General features: G+C 34.0%; 2 protein-coding genes across 13 annotated transcripts; one reads left to right on the forward strand and one right to left on the reverse strand.

Moving 5' to 3' along the window:
* Window positions 1–10,418: 10,418 nt before the first annotated feature.
* Window positions 10,419–12,341, forward strand: LOC142539161 (uncharacterized). 3 transcript variants are annotated; one of them, XM_075644440.1, is made up of 3 exons: window positions 10,419–10,646; window positions 10,774–10,914; window positions 12,056–12,341. In XM_075644440.1, the coding sequence occupies exons 1-3, from the start codon at window positions 10,458–10,460 to the stop codon at window positions 12,197–12,199; spliced, it is 474 nt and encodes a 157-aa protein (XP_075500555.1). In that variant the 5' UTR covers window positions 10,419–10,457; the 3' UTR covers window positions 12,200–12,341. The 3 variants fall into 3 exon arrangements, with proteins under 3 accessions (XP_075500555.1, XP_075500557.1, XP_075500556.1); XM_075644442.1 differs by lacking the exon at window positions 12,056–12,341 and adding an exon at window positions 11,068–12,022; XM_075644441.1 differs by lacking the exon at window positions 12,056–12,341 and adding an exon at window positions 11,111–12,021.
* A 3,355-nt stretch (window positions 12,342–15,696) lies between these two features.
* LOC142541134 (uncharacterized) lies at window positions 15,697–18,522 on the reverse strand. Of its 10 annotated transcripts, none has more exons than XM_075647736.1 (7): window positions 18,411–18,522; window positions 17,845–17,867; window positions 17,678–17,746; window positions 17,453–17,564; window positions 17,197–17,346; window positions 16,690–17,008; window positions 15,697–16,586 (listed from the first exon to the last, which is right to left on the reverse strand). In XM_075647736.1, the coding sequence occupies exons 2-7, from the start codon at window positions 17,865–17,867 to the stop codon at window positions 15,982–15,984; spliced, it is 1,278 nt and encodes a 425-aa protein (XP_075503851.1). In that variant the 5' UTR covers window positions 18,411–18,522; the 3' UTR covers window positions 15,697–15,981. The 10 variants fall into 10 exon arrangements, with proteins under 10 accessions (XP_075503851.1, XP_075503849.1, XP_075503853.1 ...); XM_075647734.1 differs by having other exon boundaries at window positions 17,672–17,746; XM_075647738.1 differs by having other exon boundaries at window positions 15,697–16,105; window positions 16,142–16,586; window positions 17,672–17,746; window positions 17,845–18,476.
* Between the last annotated feature and the right edge of the window lie 2,816 nt (window positions 18,523–21,338).

The following is a 21,338-nucleotide window of genomic DNA, read 5'->3' on the forward strand; positions in this document are numbered from 1 at the left end:
ATGAGAAAAAAACGTTTTAGGGCGTGTCTTTGCGTTAAAACGCTCGAAAACTTGGATAACTACACGTAGGACGAGCACCGGAGAGACAGGAAAGGAACCTTCTTCAAAACCTTGAAGAATTCGATGGCTGCTGCTGGAGAAATTTTGAATGTTCAGCTGCTGAGGTGAGGGAGGGGGCGGCCATGTGTGAGGAGAGTAGGGTTAGGGTTTAATTTTGTGTTTAGGTTGATAAGATGGTACACTAATGGGTCAATAAAATAAACCCGTCGGACCCAACAACACTCCCGAAAAATATTTCGTTTAGGTACGTTTTTTAAAATATTGCTCAAACCCTCAAAAAATTCTCTGATTCGTTAAAATTTGCGTACCGGTTTAAAATGTGGCCCGATGAGTAAAAATAACCAACCAAATATATTAAATAATTCAAAGAAATTATCTAATAAAAAAAATTTTCATGATTATGCCCGGTCTTCGTTCCTCGTTCGAGCGCAAAATGCAACTTAAAGCCATAATGCATTAAACTTTAAATAAAACACGAAATGACATACATAACAATGCAATAATCGTGTCTTTAAAGCTTTAAAATAATTAAACACATAATTTTAGTAAAACCCTAGATTGCATGCAGTCAGGTTACGTAGCACGAATTTCTTAGACCTTACATTTACCACACAAGAGATGTCAGGTCGAGTACAATTAGTGATGTAGATAAAGCTTCCAATAATTTTGGACTATTCCAGTTGAAACACTGGTTTTCCACGATTCTTACCTAAATGGACGCGCACGTCCATAGGTGTTTTTTCCCTAGAGAGTGGTCATAAGAATTAAACTTCCTCAAGAAAGTTTCAACATAATACGATTGAGATATTACTATTGCGTCATAAGTCATAAAGATTTTAATCCCTCGTATAACATCATAAATGTCAATATCTTTCATATCAAAATGTTTTGTCAACATTTTCTTTGTTTTCTTGATCATGTCTTGATCACTCACTATTATTATAAGCATGTCATCCACATATTGACATACTATTACATAATATTCTCGTGTGTCTTTAATGTAAACATATTTTTCACACTCGTTAATCTTAAAACCATTTGACAACATTACTTTTTCAAATTTCTCATGCCGCCTCGTAGGTGCTTGTTTAATCCATATAAATACTTAATGAGTCAGTAAACTTTTCTTTCTTGACCTCAAACAATATAACCTTTGTATTTTTCCAAATATATCTCTTCATCAAGATCACCATTCAAGAAAACAGTTTGACATCCATTTGGTGTATCTCTAGGTTATGCAAAGTTTCAATTACAATGAGTCCACGAACGAAAGTTCATCTTGAAACTGGTGAATATGAATCGAAGAAATCAAGGCCTTCCTTCTGTCTATAGCCTTTAGCCACAAACTAGCTTTCTATTTTTCTATTGTTCCGTCAGCTTTATACGTTTTTTAGGACCCATTTGAATCCTAATGTTTGGTACCTAGTGGAAGGTCTACCACTTTCCAAGTACGGTTTTGCAATATGGAGTCTATTTCATAATTGATGGCTTATGTCCAATAAGGAGCTTCAGGACAAGACAATGCATCTTGTAAGTTCGTTGTTCTGTTTTCAGCATATACATGTGGAAATATGGACTAAAGGACTTCAAGGCTCTAGCCCTTTTAATTCTCCTAGGTTTTTCTTCCTTAGAAGAACTTTCGTTTGTTCTATTATTTTTATCTTGTGAATGTTCATCAGTAGGTGCAGAACCTTCATCCCCCATCTCTATATTTCTATTGCTAGACCTCTTTCATTTCCTTCCCCTGCAAGTAAATACAATTTCAAAGAAGATGACATTTATTGACTCAATCGTCATGCCTACAATCATTTCAGAACTTTCAAACTTGTGCAGTATAAATCTATAGGCATTGCTGTTATATGCATATCCAATTATTATGCAATCGACCGTCTTTGGTCGAATTCTGACTTTTTTTGGCTTTGGTATTTCAATCTTGGCCAAGTACCCCACACATTGGGGTATTTGTCACAAGGTTTATGAACTTTCCACAACTCATAAGGCAACTTGTCATTTTTTTTTTGGAATCATGTTTAATATATGATTTACAGATAATATTGCTTCCCCCCACAATTTTTGGGGTAAACATGAATTCATTAATAATGTGTGCATCATTCATTTTGAAGTTCAGTTTTTTTTCTTTCTACAACACCGTTAGATTGAGACGAGTATGGGGCATTAGTTTGATGGATGATGCCCAATAATGAACATAACTCATCAAATGGTGCTCCATATTTTCCTTATCTATCACTGTGAACTCGTTTTATTTATTTACCGAGTTGATTTTCAACTTCGATGATGTACGTCTTGAAAGCATCAATTGCTTAATCTTTATCAAACGTCCCTTCCTTTTTAACTTTAAAATACTACTAATTTTTTATTTTTTATATAAACATTTTCTTCTAAACTTCCAAAACCATCCAACATAAATAAACAAATAAAAACACATAAATCGTCAACCATAAAATCGTACATCAGTTAAAAGAAAACTCGGCCTCCAATCTTCAAACCAAAGCATGAAATCTTTATAAAATAAATCTTGAAATTTATTTAAAAACTTTAAGCTTAAATCTAGTAGCGCGGAAATAAAAATCCCTCGAGAGTATACTGCCGGACCCGATCCACTCAAGCGTCAGCGCCTCCCTCAATAACATCCTCACCTGCAACCATTCAAACCCAGTGAGTCTAATGAATCAGCATGTTCTAACCATACGTAACAAATAATACATATACAGGCTAATGCATCTTTAAAATAAATCTTTTAATAAAATAAGCTGGCGAAAAAACTCGTATGCATATATCATTTTCATAAATCATTTAAACATGTAGCATCATTCAGCTTGCTCAACGTAAATCATTTTAGCATATAACATCATAAATCATTTCCTCATCATATATCATTTTGGGTGAAGTTTGATCCCTGAAAGTGACTATCTTTTATTATTCATCCTCTGGTCGATTGATCAATCTATACACCAAGTACCTAGGGGCAGGGCGTCAGCAACTCTCGTCACTGGGCTGTGGCCAAATATGAAAATACGATTGTTGGGCTCCCTCTGGAGCCTTCTTCCACAAACGGGCTCCCTCTAGGGCTTTTTCCTTCACGATATTCCAAATTGCAAGTTCATCGTTCTCTCTTAAAACGGATCTCCCAATATCCTCTGTGTCATAGTCAATTCATATCCTTCAAAATATTTTTCCTCTCTTTTTATTTATAAAATATCGTTTCCTTCAAAAATCGTAAAATAACATTTTTTGGAAAAATTGTTTAGCCTCAGCATATATAGTAAAAATATCATATTTTCATCATAAACATTTTAAAATATCATTTAGCATGTATTATGATTCCTCGGGACACTACCAGACCTTTCGAACTACCCGGGAAGTGAAATGACAATTTTATCCCTGGGCCCCGAACTTCCCGTTTTTGACTTTTTCTTACTTTTCTTGACTCGAACCTATTCGGAACCATCATATAAGCTTAAATTTGACTTCTAATATTTTTCTTAGACGTAAAACCGAGCCTTTAGATTTAATTACTTAATAGCTATACCGTAAAGCGTTTCGAACCCGAATAATTCAAAACTTAATATTTTCTTCCCAAATTTTAAACTTAGACTTTCATCCCTAAACTACCCCTGTGAACCACGAACCATCCCTCGTGAACCACAGTTCGAGCCCCATCTCTTTTCCTAGCCATTTTCGAACCCATCATCGATATTCCATAACTAAGCCACGTTTTTCCAAAAACCCGAGTCACCTTGGACCAGACCATGCCTAGACCCTAGCCTACCCTCCTGGACCCTCACAGACCGACCTGGACCAGTGCTCACCAGCCTACGCACCCTACAACTTAGCCACGCAAAACAGTACCCTAAAGCCCCTCCACGGCCGCGACTGCCTTCGTCCTTGCACGTCGATGAATCCAGCCATGCTAGGACTCTTCCTAGCCCCAAGATGCAGCCATCACAGTGTTTTGACTGAGCCTAGTTGAGCCTCTGGTCCAGCCGCCCCCTAGCCGTCCCCTATAGCCCAAAGGAAACCCTTTCAAACCCTAGGTTCTAGCCTCACCCATGCATGGCTCATCTTGCATATGACCAGCCATCATCCTACCCTTAATCGACACTTTACACGTCCCCTTAAACCTCTCATATTGGTAGCGTGTCCCTAAGATCATATAACACAATCCATATATGCATAGAAACGTCAAAACTTTGAGAAATATACGTCTAAATGTTAAATAATTTGAACTAAATATTTTTCATGCTTAAAAACGTAAATCATGCATAATATGATTTGAATGGTGCAAAAATAAAGTCTAGAAGCATGCTTTTGTGTTTAAAATGCTCGAAATACGAATACCGAAGTGGTGGAACGTTGGTGACGAACGGATGACGATTTCTACCCTTTTTCTTGTCAAAACCCCACCGAAAACCCACCTTAGGATGCAAAGGAGTCGGGTGATTGTTGTTGGAAGGAAAAACGATGAAAAAAATCGGAAAACGATGGAGAAAAAAAATCGAAACTTCCTTGCCCAAGACTCCATTTTATGACAGCTGCACTCTTTTCTTTTTTTATTACATGAATTGTGTGTCTGCATGTAGGTGTGTGTGTGGTGGGTTAGGTTTAGGGTTTAATTATTAAAAAAACAAAAAAGCTTTTAATAATTTAATCAATGGGCTTAAGTAACCCTAGTTTTTTAATTAATAAATTAGGTTCATTAAAATTAATAAAATCATTATGCCTCAAATTAAAAGATTTAAAAATATCTATTTTCAAAAAAAAAACCTTACAAAATACATAATTTCATTGGCTCCCAATAATTAATTTAAATTTGTCCTAAAAAATGCAATAATTCTTAAATTATTTAAAATAAATATCTTATTAACTAAAAATAAAAATTTAACTTTTAAATCTTTAACATTTTAACCGTCTCCAGTCCACCATCCCTGGCCAACCACCAATATTCGCCTGAAAATCTTTAAATTATGTAATCGAGTAAAATTACACAATTAATAATTTAGTCGTTGAAATATATCACGCTTGCATCAAAAATAATTTAATTAAAATATTTTAGCAATTTAATAATTTCATGTGTGTGGTTTATGTGAACTGATTTTCGGACATTACATCTCAAAATATATACATAATAGTACATTGTACAATCGTCGGTGAATGTTATATAGTTGTTCTTTCCCTCTGCTTCGTACAAATTTTAAGTAACCAATGTCGGTTTTAATCACTTCTATAAGAGTTGCACATATTTCAACATAATGGAAAAGTTCTTTTGTCATTTTTTCTTCAACACATACTTTACATTTATTTGGTGGATCAATTTTGTATTTAGGCAATAATTTCTAATTCATTAAATTTCACAAAGTATTAAAATTGACTTTCCCAAAAGGAACATGCCATGAATCAGTACACTAAAGCAAATAAATAGATCTTTTAGTTTCATTTCTGTTGGAATATAATATTTATGTTTCGGTGTTAACAAATAATTAAGGCAAAACTGATCTAAACTAAGCTGAACACCAAACCAAACGAAATTGATTGTCCATAGATAAACTGGTTTACGTAAGCTAGACTAGTCAAAGAATAACTAACTCATACCTAAACTAAATGTATCTTAACACTCCTATCAGTTTATAAATTATCATCATTTAATCTCAAGGAAATCAGTTTACAACATAGGACTAAACTGATTTTTGGATAAGTTTTTTGGTACCTTTCTGACACATCTAGAATCAACCGCATTACATTTTGTACAGATTCAGGAATGATGACCTGGACAAAAGACTCAGAAAAAACTACATTATATGTAATGGATCTTTTTTTAATTTTTTGACTGTTGTAGTTCGGAATATATAGATAGAGATGCAAATCAGTTGATAAGACGTTACGAAGTTACCGAAGTTATAAATCTTCAAGAACATTTACCAAGTTTCAAGGTTGAAGCAAAACTGCTCACTAAAGCACAATTTAAAAAGTATTATATCAAATCATTGAGGATCATTATGTGCTAGGAATTCTTTATAATTTATTGTATTCGAGAACAGTTCGTATACTATTTCTTCGTTCAGTTGAGTAGACTAGAAGTTTTAGTTTAGGCAGTGTTAAGTCCAAACTGAACTGGATTTTTGCAAATTTCTTGTAAAGATCAAAGCCTTCTAGTGTGATTTTTTTCCAAAAAGAAGAAGGGGTGACGTAGGAGCTTAAGTTCTCCAAACATCCAGAAACAAACTTGCGTATATTTTAAATTCAGTTTACTTAGTCAATATATTATTTGAAGTATTTTAATCTGTCAATTCGGATTCTTTCCGCACATATGTTTTTAGCCAACTGACATTGACAATCGAGAATATCAAGTTCAGTTTCAAACCAAACTCAATAATTTTGAAAAAAAAAGAATTTAGGAAGTGTTCATTCAAACATCCCTTCTAAACACTTCAACTGATTCCATCAAGTGGTATCAGAGCGAGGTTTATTCTTGTCTCTTGACATTTTCTAAAAATGGCTTCATTCAACAAGATCTCTATGTTCTCCACAGAACGATCCGATGACTAGAAGATAAGGATGCAGATTCATTTAGTTGCACAAGATGAAGATATGAAAATTATGAAAGTAAATACGGTTGTTGCTATAACTGATGGAGCTTCTCATAAATTTGAAAAGCCCTGAGATGTATAGAAAACAATGTTAAAAAGAAAGACAACATCGATAATATGTCTAAAGACATACTGTATAAAACTCTTGACGAGAATACATTTAGCAAGATCAAGATTTGCAATACAACAAAGGAAATTTGTGAAAAATTGATTGAGTTGTGCAAAGGAAATAAACTAACAAAAGAAAACAAACTTTCTATTGCTAAACAAAAGTTTGACATCATCAAAATGAAACAAGGAGAATCATTGTCTCAATTTGATGAACGAGTAAGTAGCATTATCATTTAACTCAGTGCACTTGGGAAAGTATACAGTAACCGAGAATTTATCCTGAAAGTGATGCTCTTAATGAAATTAAACGATTCTGGTTTATTTCGAAAATAACTCATAGATCTAAAACTTTCATTTGAGCCAAAATTCCATAATTCTAGTGCACAGAGCTCATATTTGCAAAATACAATAGGTTTTTATCCCGACTCAAATACATAATACAATTTAGATACATTTTGGTAAATAAAATCATATCAAATCCATATCTGATTGATATTCGATTATTATAGTGAATAAAGAAAGTTAACACAAAGCAATACAAGTTCTATTTGAAACAAAACTACTAATTCGCAATGTCAAAATCGCAGCAACATAAAGAACGGACTCCAATTACACGACACCTACTGAAACAGAATATGGCTACATTTGTTAGCTTGAATTCAATCCAGCTGCACAATTATACTAAGAATTCGCAACAAGAATAGCTCACCAAACTAAATCAAATGAGCTTGGATCGAGCGGCTGATAAGGGAAGAGAACTGAGATTAGTTACATATTATAATATTGCTCCACTGCAGCTGACCTGATTTCTGAAATCACAAGAGAAACTCACCCAAGCCAGCTGGAAAAATGTTGAGAGGAACCCGTCTAAACCAAGAGAGGTACTAGCTCAACAAATTGATGTCGATCTAGAGCAAAGTCGAGAGGACTGGAGCTGCTGTTGTCGTGGTTGCTGCACTATTTTCCAGCAGCTACATAGTCAGATTCTGGTGAGGAAGAAGGCAATGACTGTAGCTTGAAGGAGAGAAAAAGATGAGCAACGAGTTGGCAAGGGATTTGGGGATTTTCTTTCTTTTATTGGTAAGGAAATGTGGTATGTATATGTGTGTATTGTATTTTGTTTTTATTTATCTCGATTTTGTATTTAATTTATTCTTGTGTGTTATTTTTATTTTATATTTATTTTATATCATTTAAATCTCTGATATTTAAAATACATATTTTAGTACACTTTCTAAATTTATTGGGCATAAATAATTATTTAATTAACAAACTCGATAATTGTTCTAATTATATCAAATTACGTTATAATTAATTTACAAGGTCTTACATCTCTTCTCTGGTAAGTGCTCTCATGAATTTGAGAGCAATTACTTTGTTGTCATGTTTTTTGCCAAGAGCTACTAACTCATTGATAATACTGCTGAATTTTTCATCAAAATTATTTCAATATTCTTCAATCTTCATTTTACACATTCTCAAACTTATGCATTGCTACAGAAGTTTATTCTCCTTTGTCTGGTCATTCCCTTCACATATCTGGATCAATTTTTCTCAGATTTCTTTTGCAGAAGAACGCATCTTGAGTTTTCTGATGGTGTTCTTGTCAAGAGTCTTGTACAGAATATCATTTGCTACATTATCCATATTAGCTTTCTTTTTATCTTTGCTGGTCCACTCGATTCTGTGTTTTCTAGCATTTGTGCATCAACACTTGTTACGACCACTGCTTAGATTTACTTTAATGATTTTAACGGGACCATCAATAATGACATATCACATGTCATTGTCTTGTACTGAGAGATGAGCTTTCATTCTGATTTTAAAGTCATCAGAGTCTTCTTTTGAGAACTTAGGAATCTTGTTGGAGGATACCATGAATATATTCAATAGATGTTTCAGAACAAGATAAACCATCTATGATACCACTTGTTAGGATCGGTGAAGTGTTTGGAAGGGGATTAAACAAGCACTTCAAACTTCAAATAATTTTGCTTCTAAAAAGTGTGCTTCTGAAATATTTTTAAAATTCAGAAGCTAGTCTCGTTTTTGGAAAGTGTAGCAGACAACTTCGATAAGTGCGAAAACAATCCACAACACTTTAGTGAAACTAAATGCAATAGTTTAGTAAGACACAAAACTTGTTTCTAGAAGTTCGAAGGACAAAACACATCTATGTCTTCCCTTATTTTGTTTCCAGAAAGTATCATTAGAAAATTTTGATTGATACACACTTGTACAAACCCAATTCAGTAGATCTTACTATTGCCTACTGAAACTCCTCGTATTACGTTGCAACGCTTCGATCGATTTAGTTATGGGAAATACACTTTCCACATATTACAAATACTTCACACTTTATAGTAGATAAAACAAAGAGTAAGTGAGAATAAAGCACGAAGTGATCTTCTCGATCTGATATATATTAAAAGTGTGTACTGGTTTTCCGAGAATTTGAAAAGCTTGAGTCTTTTTAACAAATTTTCACAATAAATTCAGAGTTTCAGAGTTGGAGAGTTTTTGTGAAACATCAAGAGACCTTTATATAGTTAATTTGTAACGTTCAATAAATAACTGACTCTTTTTCTGGTTGAGTGTACCTGAATTCAAGAGTGGACTTTGTTAAAGAGAGTAATAAATAATTTTATATTGTTCATTTAATGTCATTAAATGAAGTGTAATTTTGCACAGAACAGTTATATTAAATACGAACATTATCTTATAAAAAGTACATACAAAATGGATAACACTAGTCTTTTATTAAGTAATAATATATGATTTGATGTTAGTCTAATATTTTATCACTAGTACGAAATCTAATGTTTCTAGTTTTGAAATTTCGCAGTTTAGTTTTACTCAATGTATGTTAATGACTGTCTACTGGAGTATCTTTTTAGCAAATGTTCTGGTTTTCTCTTAACTTTTCTCTTAACTTCGGATTTCCTCTTAACTAGCACATCATGACCTCAACAACTTATTTACACCTCCATATTTATCATTATGTCTTTAGTCCATTGAATTTTTTACCATAATACTTCGAGTTCTAGACTCTTAAAAAAACAAGAAATTAAATTGAATCGTTATTTTTAACCATAAAATTAATCTTAATAAGGACAAATATGTATTATTTCTAAAGTTCCGGACAAGATTTTTTTTAGAAATATTTAAGCACCACAAAATTTAAGTGGAAAACTATATAGACAACAAAATTATTTTCAACAACGTAAATATTTGTACGTCCTCACGTAAAAAAATATATTACTATTGCTAATTTTCTTGTTATTTATATACAATATTAAGCTACTAAAACTAATCAATATTGATGATTATGAAATCATTAACACAATTAAATGATATAAAAAGATGTCGCTATATATGTAAAAATTTATTATGTTTAAACAAAACACTACGTTAGTTTCTTATATTTGTGACAACGCAAAACCTGAAATACGAATTGCTCATTCAGACAATTACATTTGTCTTGGATAATTAGTTTTAATTTTTTTTTAATTATAATTGATCTGATATGTTATTGTATTTTATGAATTTTACTTAAAAAATATCATTCTTATTTACTCCACACGTGCTTTTATAGAGTGTATATATATAAATATATATTTGGGTCAAAAGTGAATAAAATATACGAGCGCTCAGGGAAAACGGCCTTGGTGTTGAGTAAAAATGGAGGAGGAGGTGGAAAAATTTCTGAGGAGAAAGGCAGATGGCGAAGGAGCCGATCTCACCTTTCCTCCTCACCGACCCCACCACGAATCGAGCTTCTTCGAGTATTTCATCCTTAGAGGCGTCAAATTCCACTCTCACCAACACGATTCCTTCTCTTGTTCTTTCCAAGTCCCCCCTCGCCTCACTGTATGTAAAAATTGGTGGTTGAGCTTCAGAGAATCGGATTTGTTATTGGTTTATTTTCTATTGTTAGCTGAAGTAATGACACCCTTTATCAATAGTATGTGGGATCAAGGTTTTTATTCTTGTGCAGGATGAAAATGGGAACTTGGCTGTGGGTGCTATATCAGCTTTAGTAGATGAAATCGGGGCTGCGGCCATTCATCGGGAGGGTCTGGCCATGGATGTATCGGTGGACATGTCCATCTCTTATCTCTCCCCTGCTAAGGTCAATGTAAGCGCTCTTGTTCCAATCTTCTGCTTTTCAGATTATTAATAAATATTGCTCTTTTTGTTATGCATGTTCGTTGTGGACATAGATTAAATCTTGGTGTTGGATTTGTTTTCTCAATGAGAGATTATCACTCTAGATTGCACATACCACTAGGCCAAGAGATCCTTGACTGTTATCCTGGAATTTACTTATTAAGGTGTGGAGATGCCAACTGAGGAGCTACCTTTTTGTGGAGTGTGTGAATTGGTTGGAACACCTTAAAGGTGTGAATCGTATGTTGAAAGAGGAATTTTGAATCCCATCTGAAATATTGTGCAATAATTATTTATATTTGTTTGTTCAGCCATAAGCAGATATGCTAGTTCTGTTGCACTTGCCTCATTCTTTTTTTCTTTATGTATAAACTCTTACATGTTATATATCCACAAAACATAATTTCATCCTACCCTTTATTTTTTTCGAGCCTTAAGGTCTTAGTTTGCCTGGTATAAAACTAATGGCTTGCTTTGCTGCTGATTTTTACCGGCACACAGATTGTTCATTTTTTAACTTCACGATTTTTACGCAATTCAATTTTTGGATATAACAAAATCTAAGTGTGGGAACTCTACTCATTTGCAGTCAGATTGTTGTCTATTTGTTACTGGTTTTGCCACGTTTCTTAACTTTGTTTCCCCGTTCTTTATTAAGGAAAAGACGAGACTTTGTTATGTCCATATAAGTGATTTATAAGTAGGTAGAGTGGAATTTTGAAGTAACATGTTTTTTTGTTTTCTTGGAGTTAGGATGCATGTGAACTGCAAATCAGTTGTCAACAAAGCTCATTATTTCAAATTTGATCTTCCCTCTTTCAAATACGTTTCACCGTAAATATATGTCTTCCATTTTCAACTTTGAACATGTAAAAAGAAACAATCTAGGATCAGCCACCTGTGTGTCAATTGTGAGGTGTATAGGACTCGGGAATAATATAGATCATTATTGCTAGCTGTGAAGATAATGTTCGACAACTCTCTTTTGCTCTTCTGTTTTGTATATGCAGTTGAGTTCTATCTCAAGTCCATTTACCTGTGGTTTTTGTTTGAATAAATAAATGACAACAAAGCTCATGTTACTATTTCTATGCATGACTGATCCACAGGATGAATTGGACATTGTGGCGAGGTTTTTAGGTAATCGAGGCAGTTATTATGGGACAAGTGTTGTGTTACGGAACAAAATAACAGGGGAGGTTGTGGCTGAAGGCCGGCATTCATTGTATAGGAAACCTGCAAGCAAAATCTAATAATGCTTAAGAACACGGCTGGCCTGGAACTGGTAATAGCTGTAGCCTGAATTCGCTTTACACTTCGTCATAACTCTCTTCTTGTATATTATACATTTACACATGCTTACGCATGCATGAGGTTGTGTGTATTTTTTTTCTATTCCTATGTTTTGTAGGGGTTGAGCATTCGGTTAGTCGGGGATTTCCTAAAACCGAATCGAACCAAATTTTTTTTTTTTTAGAATCGAAACCCAAACCGACTTTGTGAAAACCCAATAAACCAAACCAATTTTTTTTTTTTAAAAAAAAAACAAGAGTTCGGCCTGCAACAAAAATATATTATTTGAATATTACGAATATTATTTTGGCTTATAAAAAAATTTCGTTCTTTTTTTAAATCGATCATCTGTTTTCAAAAATAAAAATTGAAATGATTTAATCGATATTTTTAATGGATTTTCAAATTGACAGAAACCAAACTTTCAAATTAATTCATCTATTAATTTAGTTTAACCGAATCAACCGAGTTAAAGGATGATAAACTGAATTAATGCTCACCGTAAACAGAAAAAACAGAATTAATGCTCACCAAGTATGTACGTATATTGGAATTTTTTAAGTTCGCAATTTTGATTTTGGTGATAATAAAACTTGTTAATTGTGTTACTAATGATCTACCTTAGTGTGCAGCATCTACGATCACTCACGAGATGTTTACATCGCAAAATTAAAGACCCAACTGATCGCACGAAATGAATCAGTCTAACTGGTTACGTCAATTGAGCAGTCCAACTGATTGTCCAGTTGATAAGTGATTCAGCAGGAAAACCTCAGAAGCCCGGCCAGCCGAAGAAGTGTTCAACTGATGAAAAAACCCAGCTGATCAGTCCAACTGAACAAGTGTGAAATCAGTTCAACTAACGAGTCAACTGATTTCACCAGGCCAACTGAAAGACCAGTTCAACTGACCAGTTCGAAGTATCAGTTAGAATCTTTCAGTTATGGATGAAGACAAACTCTTTCAAGTGGAATCCAGCTGTACGTGAAGTACAAAACCATTACCCAGACAAAGGACAATAATGGACGTTGCATCAGAACATTAAAGACAAAAACGTTTCAGAAGGACAGCCGAAAAGTCGAGACACAGTCCAAGAAACGAATTCAAGATGCAACAGATACAATAAATGAGTCTTACTGTACGATCAGTTTTCCCGCCAATATAAAGAGAAGTTCAGTGAAGACTCAAACATATACAACTCAAGAGAGAAAAGAAAGGGCACGCTTCAAAGTCATATCAGCTTAAGAGAAGCATTTAGCCCAGTTGAGGGAACTCTTTACAGATATATCAGCTTAGATTAGAAGCGTATTTCCCTCAGTGTGTGAGAACATCCTTGTTCAGTTCTCACACACACGATGTTCTCACACACACAAACACTCTCAACCACTCAAATACAGCCTTGCACAAAGACGTTAAACTTGTGTATGTTGTCTTTCTCACATAGACATTAAAGAAGTGTTAACTGGAAGGTGCTGCCTTCAGTCTTAGTCTAGGAGTTCAGTTTAGGCAGTGGATAAGTCCTAGCTGAGTGGGTTTGTACAAAGAGTTGTATAAATCAAAGTCTTCTAGTGGATCTACCCGAGGCGGTAGAAGGGGTGACGTAGGAGCAGTTGAAGTCTCCGAACATCCATAAACATATTTAACTGTCTAACTGTTGCTTTCAAACTGTTTGGATCAGTTAGAGTATCCATTAGTTCAGTTGTCACCATAACTGAACTGATGAATGCAAAAACTAATTTATCCATTTTCGGTTATTCAGTTTACATAAGATAAAATGCTTTATAATATAACAGTCTTCTTCACGAAGGATTACTTCGAGTTTCTTCCGCTTGGTTTTTAACCAAACTCGATTTAATTCATCGGTGTTAATATTATTAGAACACGAGTTATTGCAGCTCATTGGAGAATATTTTGTTTGAAGCATCCCAAAGATGCTGAGCAAACGATCCTTCAATGTAGCATGAGTTTGATGTAATGAGTTGATACCAACAATTCGGAGATACCGACATATATCATTTGATTCGTGTATATATGAGTTCAGCGGACCTTTTCATCCTTGCCATTCAACCAAAAAATTTCATAAATTAAATCTAGTCGACTGCTATTCAACCAAAAAAAATTTATAAATTAAATCCAGTCAACAATCGACTGGATTTAATTTATAAAATTTTTTTGGTTTAATGCAGGAATGTAAATGAATCAAACTGTTTGTAAGCTATTCGAAGTTCGGCTCGATAAAAAGCTCGTTTGAGTTTGTTTGTTAATCATATCAAGCCAATCTCAAGCTCGATTTCGAGCTCGAAAATTCTATCAAACCAAACTCAATCTTAAAAATATTCAGCTCGTGTGCTCACAAACATGTTCGATAATAGGCTCGCGAGCTCGAGCTCAACTCGTTTTAGATAGCTCGTAAGCTCGAAGTTGACTCTTTCATTTGTTAATCATATCAAGCCAACCTCAAGCTCGAATTCGAGCTCGAAAATTCAATCAAACCAAACTCAATCTTAAAAATATTCAGCTCGTGTGCTCACAAACATGTTCGATCATAGTCTCGCGAGCTCGAGTTCGACTCGTTTTAGATAGCTCGTCAGCTCGAACTTGACTCCTTTGTTGAATTGACAAATAAAAATATTAGTACTAATGTCGATGGAAGGAATTGAACACAAAACATAGTTGAAAAAAAGATGTTTTTACATCATATAATCACAATTACATTTTTTTTGTCTTACTTGCATATCATTATATTAAAAAGTTCTTTAAAACATAATAAATTAACAGAAATACACCAACTTATTTTTTTTCCCAAAAAAATTTACATAATCAAGTCATATACACGTTGAGTAACTTTACGAATTATTATCCTAAAATATTATATTAAATTGAATATAATAAATTTAAATTTATTAAAAATAAAATTTATTTGGAATACAACTAATGGAATATTAAAGGAATAGAGTTATAGTAATGGTATTTATATGATATTAATGTATGATGAATATTTTTTATCTGGGTGCTAAATACATTATTTTGAGATGTTCAATAATATAATAAACTTATATTTTTTTAATTGTTATTTTTATCGTTTTGGTTATTTATTAATGATTTATATTTTTATGTCTGATTTAAAATTAATCATAAATATATTTAATTTTTAACAAGCTCGAATCAAGCTCAAATTCGAACTCAATTCTATGCTTTACGAGCTCCAAACGAGTCAAGCTCAAGCCAAACTTGTTAAACATGATATACGAGAGGTCGACATGATTAACATGATAAATGAGCTTTTAACGAACCGAACTCGAACTTTTCTCGAGTTCAGTAATTTCTATACAAACTGAACTCGAGCCTGATAATAGAAGCTCGAATCGAGCTCGAACAATCTTAAACGAACCAAACTCAAACCTCCTACTATTTGATTTGGTTTGGATCGCTTAGCTCCCTAGTCGAAGGGCAAACATGAAGCATGAAAAGATCCACGCATTATGTATTTATTCATATCCACGCATCATGTATTTATTACACGTGAGAAGTATAAATCACCCAATACCTGGCATAACATATGAACGCAGGACACAACAACGTAAACCAGGGAAACCTGACGAAACAAATCTTTGTAGTGTAGACAGTATTTCACGAGTCACAAGCTCATCCTAAACGAAAGCACATACCTATGAATTGTACAGAGCAACATCTTAACAGACGCCATGACATGATGATATCGAAAGACTAGAAATGACAAACTTTACTCAGATTGAGAGGTTGAATCGGCACTAGCACTCCTAGAATGACTTCGGGAAGAGCGACTGTCACCATGGGAAACACTTCGACAGTAGCTCCTTCTATAGTACTTCGGAGACGGACTGCGCCTGGGCGATATGCTGCGTGAGTAACTTCTCGAGCGCCTGGGCGAGATGCTGCGTGAGTAACTTCTCCTCGAGCGCTTGGGCGAGATGCTGCGTGAGTAACTTCTTTCATATCTCCTTAGCACTGGTGAAATGCTTCGAGAACGAGACCGGAACCTACTTCTGTATTTGTAATCATCAGGAGTCTCCGGTGAAGAACGGTGATGCCTTCGGTAGTAGCACTCATCAGGTGAATAATACCTGTGATAGGTAGGAGAGTAGGAATGATCTTGCCTTCTAACAGGAGACCTGTTGTAGGATGGAGAACGAGATCGGGAATAAGACCTTCCACGCCTGTGATGAGAATATGACCTACGTCGATTGGATGGACTGCAGTAATGGTGTCGACGATTATAACAAGGAGAGTATGACCTGCTGCTACCCCTCTCTCTTTCAGATGAATAGCACGGAGAAACACTTCTCGAATAGGTAGATCGGCGACGTGCTGGATAAGATAACACAAGATTAGAAAGCACTGAATGCAAGAAAATTAGCAACAAAAATCTCTCAACAAAAATATTATTATAAATAAAAGCCAAACATCTTACCACGAACAGTTCTCGGCCCGAGATATCTTCCGGGCGTAGGTGTCCGACCTTTCCGCCTTCTAGCCTGCACAAAAACAGGCACACAAACCATGATACAGACTCCCTGATAACGATTTCCTAATTGATCAATGACTAGCAAATACAGAAAAGGGAAATGCATGAATCTGAAAATTAATATAAGGGACAAAATAACAGCAAGATTATACTGCAAAAAGAAAGATATGCAGGGCATACAACCCTCGAAATAACAGTCTGATATTTGCTCGTTGTATTCGATTTGATTTGTTAGTTTGGAGAAGAGCTGCTGCACACAGCTACCCTGTTGTCAAAAAAACTTAACCAAAAGAAACAAATAGCTTTCAAATACAATATCCATCTAAAAACAAACAACGTGGAAATGGATCCAATTATCAATTGCTTATTATCAATTGCTTAACAATTGCAATAGCAACTGAGATCATATATATGAATGTTGCAGAGAAGAAAATGTGCAGAAAAAACTGTTACCTTCTCCACGGAAATTACCCTGCCTTGAAGCACCGAGCGGTCCAAGTACTTAACACATCTATCAGCATCCCCCACAGTAGACATAGTCACAAAACCAAATCCACGAGATTCCTGGGTCCAAGGATCAACTACAAGACGGACATCCTCCACCTAACAGAAGATGTCAAGATCAGTTCAAAAAGGCTGACAATATCCCAAGAACATAAAGATATTCCATACACCAACAGGATGGAAGATATGCAGAAAAAATATGTACCTTTCCTTCACTTGAAAAGTGCTTCTCAAGGTCCCTCCATGAGACCCGAGTTGACAGCCCTGTCACATACAAATTATTTCCAGGATTTTCAGCATCACTGGAGTCACGGCTCCTGCAGTCAAATGACAAGAGACATCAGTAGTTCAATTACATGAGTACAATTCTGTTCTAGACATATCTGCGAAGTTAAAATCGAGGGAGCCCATGACAAAAGATCACCCTGACATGCTCCTTGATGGAGATTGGGAGATCGATCTACTGTAGCGCTTATAAGGGGAAGGAGAAAGAGAATACCTGCACAGGATTTATGACAAATGGGATAACATATGGCATCAAACCGCTACTTATAACACCAGAATAAAACAACGAATACAAAAAAAAAAAAACCGCACCTTGGCCTTCTGGAGTAAGGCATCTGCAAGGACAGACATCAAACCATGGATCAATAGAAAGCATTTGTAACTAAGAAATACAGATGCTGAGATTCAAGAGAAACAAGAATAATAATAAATTGAAGGAGGGATGGATTAAAGGAGGGAGATGGAGAGAGACGAAAATATGACATCCTCTCCGGATACAGCTAAACTAAGGAGGATTCGCTATAAAACCTGGCAGTGAACAAAACAAAAGGAAAGGTCCGTATTTTCCTTCCCTACCCAATTCTATGCAACATGGGAATGGCAAAGATGCATTCATTCAAACACACAAACCCGAGAAAAAAACCCATCAATCCGAGACAAAAATCGTTAACAAATAATACAGATTCCAGGGATCATAATTCAATCCCACAAATTCCACTGTCAACAGTAAATTACATACGAGTTAAGTAACAAACCATAAAATACACGTTTTGATGTGATAAAACGATACCTTACACCATATAAATTATTCTGGTTGCGAATTGAAAAACAAAATCCAGATACCATCACTTAGATTAGGTTTCAATTGAGAAACTCACCGTGCGAGGCGATTAAGAACACTTTTAATCCGCTAGATTCTCTATTCTACGGACGTGTCTCGAAGAAAGATATTTTCGTAATTATATATATAAGTGATATATGTCGGCAAAAAATTAAATAAAGTGGGTACAACATATTTTGCATGTGTGGTTGGCATATTTGACGGGTTGGGGGAAATTTCAACGGGCGGAAATTTCGTGGAAAGTTTGAATATGCGTTTTTAACGCGTATTCACACGGTCAAGAGGTTTTATAAATAGAGCTCCTCCCTTCATTTTGAAATTATCTCTTCTTCGAGTTTTCTCTCATCTTATAAGCATTTGAGTGCTTAGTTCTATAATATTTGTGAGGTGTTTTGTTCTCCTGTATTAAGAGAGTGTGTGTTCTTTGGAAACACAGTGAGTGAGTTGTACACCACAAAATATTATAGTGAAATTCTTTTCATCTTACCCGTGGTTTTTACCCTAATAATTTTTAGGGGTTTTCCACGTAAATCTCGGTGTCCAGTTTATTCTTTTACTTTCAGGTTTTATTATCTCAAATTCCTCACGTGGGACCAACAATATACACGAATAGAAGTTTCTGGACGAGCTGACGTCTAAAGTCGGCATTCTCTTCCTAATTTAAGATTTATCATAAGAACAAGGGCGCTCTCGCCAATCTATATCAGACCCTGATGGTTTATTTCATACACATCCACACATAGCGGTTAAAAATCTACGGTCCGGGTTGCAGCAGAACTCGGACACGACCTGTGGTCCATAGAGGTTGGTTAATTGAATCAATGGATGTGACTCGAAATCGTGATCGTAACTGATTAAAAACAGTCCGGTTATGATTTTAGGTTCAAAAATTCATGGGTAAAAATGGTCGAAATAGACGGGTTGACAATATTTAATTAATTTTTTTATATTAAACGGAATACTACAAATCAACGGATCAATTAGCCACTGAAGATCAACGATCGCGATCAAGTGGACGTTGATCAACTAGACAGGCCTTATTTGAATTTTTTTAAAATAAAAATAAAACACCCGGATCCGGACAGACCGGTAAACTGTTGATTTTCTTTTTAATTTTACGAATTCATTCCTATAAATTACCCTATCCTCTTACATTTTTCCCACACAATTATCTCTTAATTCTCACTCATTAATCCGCAATTCAAATTTTATTTCTCCATGATCAAAATATCAATTCTCGATTATTGTCAATTGTTCATTTATTTTCCTAATTACTTCAATTTTACTTTTATACAAATAACCGGTTTAAGTCGTAGTAGTAAGGGCAAGGGAAATAGCGTCATGCCCGAGTTTGAGGATCACGATTTTCTTTCATTCAATGTTGATGCTTATGATCTTGATTTTTTCAATGAAAGGAGCAACATCAAGAACAAGAGACTGTCCAACAAACACATCATCATCTGAATCAGTAAAGTATGAGCAATCCGAAGGAACTTGAGTGTGCCTCACCACATATCTAATATTTTCACCACACATTTCGAAAATGTGACGCTTCCCTCCGGTGATTTGTGAGCTAAATTCAAATATCCTCCGAAAGTTTACAAATGACAACAAAGAGGTGGTTATGAAACTTTAACGACACATCGAGAAAACATCATCGGGTGGAAATTATATTGACAGTTCTCAAATGTAGGCATTCTCGTCTCAGATAGGTAACGATTCTAAGCTATTTAAATATTTTGAATCTAAATTTAGAGAAGAAACAACTAGTTTTTTGTAATTGAAAAAATTTCTTTTATTTTTTGCGATAAATTATCTTTTGAAAACTGATTTTAAACAAATGCAAATCCTTCTAAAAAACGTATTATACGAAATACACTAAAACACACACTTAAAAAATTAGTTGTTGAAAAAAAAATTATTTAAAGAATTTGCTAGTTTAAATAATAAATTTTTTTTGTATTCGGATATTTGAAGTGATAATTAGAAACTTTGTTTATATATGAGTATTACATGTCATTGGATTAATATTTCTTAGAACATTTAAAAAATGCTTGTATATATATATGTCTTAACAAACCACATATGACACAAAATATTTCTGAACATTTATTTGTTATTTTAGAAGAATATGGTTTAACTTCAAAAGTTTTTTTCATTTTCTTTTGATAATGTTACTGCAAATACTTCTAGTGTTCTTGAGCTTATTAGAATATGTAAACATCCGCTAGGTGGTAAATTTTTCATATTAGGTGCACATGTATATTTTAAATTTTTATTTTCAAGATGAACTAAAAAATTTAGAATCACATATTAAACCAATTAAGATCGAAATTCATTATCTATAGACACATCTCAATGTTATGAAATAATGAAGCAAATTTTGTAAAATCAATTATATGAGGCATAAACGGTTTGCACGGGATGTTCTAGTACATTGAAATTCAACATATAAATTGTTACTATCGTTTTTGAATATAAAGATTTATTATGTTTATTTTTTCATCAATATGTTCAAGTTCGTGATATTATTTTTTTGCAAATCAATGGAATATATGCATTATTATTTGTGAAATTTAAAAGTGTTTAATGATTATAGTGATTAATTATACATTGATTATTAGCATACTTGTCATTTAATTATAACACATTGTTGCAACATTGCATGTATTTTTAGTGGACATATTAAATATAATGATGATGTTTTAGTTCAATGTATTTATGTCATGAAAGCAAAATGAGAAAAATATTTTTTAGAAATTCCTGAAATAATTTTATGTATTTTTGTTTTATATCCTAAACATAAATTAAATGGTTTAAAAGAAATGCTAACATTATATTATGATTCTTTAGACCCTAATACGGAAATGGTTCCATCTAACTCATTTGTTTTTTTTAGTATTAGAACTCATTTAGATGGTATTTATAATAAATATAACACCAAATAGGTGTATAAATTGTTTGA

The sequence above is a fragment of the Primulina tabacum genome, chromosome 3, assembly GCF_025594145.1.
Source record: "Primulina tabacum isolate GXHZ01 chromosome 3, ASM2559414v2, whole genome shotgun sequence".
In the NCBI taxonomy this organism is placed as follows: domain Eukaryota; kingdom Viridiplantae; phylum Streptophyta; class Magnoliopsida; order Lamiales; family Gesneriaceae; genus Primulina; species Primulina tabacum.

Excerpts from the sequence above, each read along its gene's own strand:
- LOC142539161 (XM_075644440.1), top strand. The coding sequence starts at position 10,458 with ATGGAGGAGGAGGTGGAAAAATTTCTGAGGAGAAAGGCAGATGGCGAA. Across the intron at positions 10,647-10,773 it reads AAGTCCCCCCTCGCCTCACT|GATGAAAATGGGAACTTGGC; the intron begins GTATGTAAAAAT and ends ATTCTTGTGCAG. Across the intron at positions 10,915-12,055 it reads TCTCCCCTGCTAAGGTCAAT|GATGAATTGGACATTGTGGC; the intron begins GTAAGCGCTCTT and ends ACTGATCCACAG.
- LOC142541134 (XM_075647734.1), bottom strand. The coding sequence starts at position 17,867 with ATGCCTTACTCCAGAAGGCCAAG. Across the intron at positions 17,565-17,671 it reads CCATCAAGGAGCATGTCAGG|GAGCCGTGACTCCAGTGATG; the intron begins GTGATCTTTTGT and ends ATTTGACTGCAG. Across the intron at positions 16,587-16,689 it reads CGGGCCGAGAACTGTTCGTG|CACGTCGCCGATCTACCTAT; the intron begins GTAAGATGTTTG and ends TATCTTATCCAG.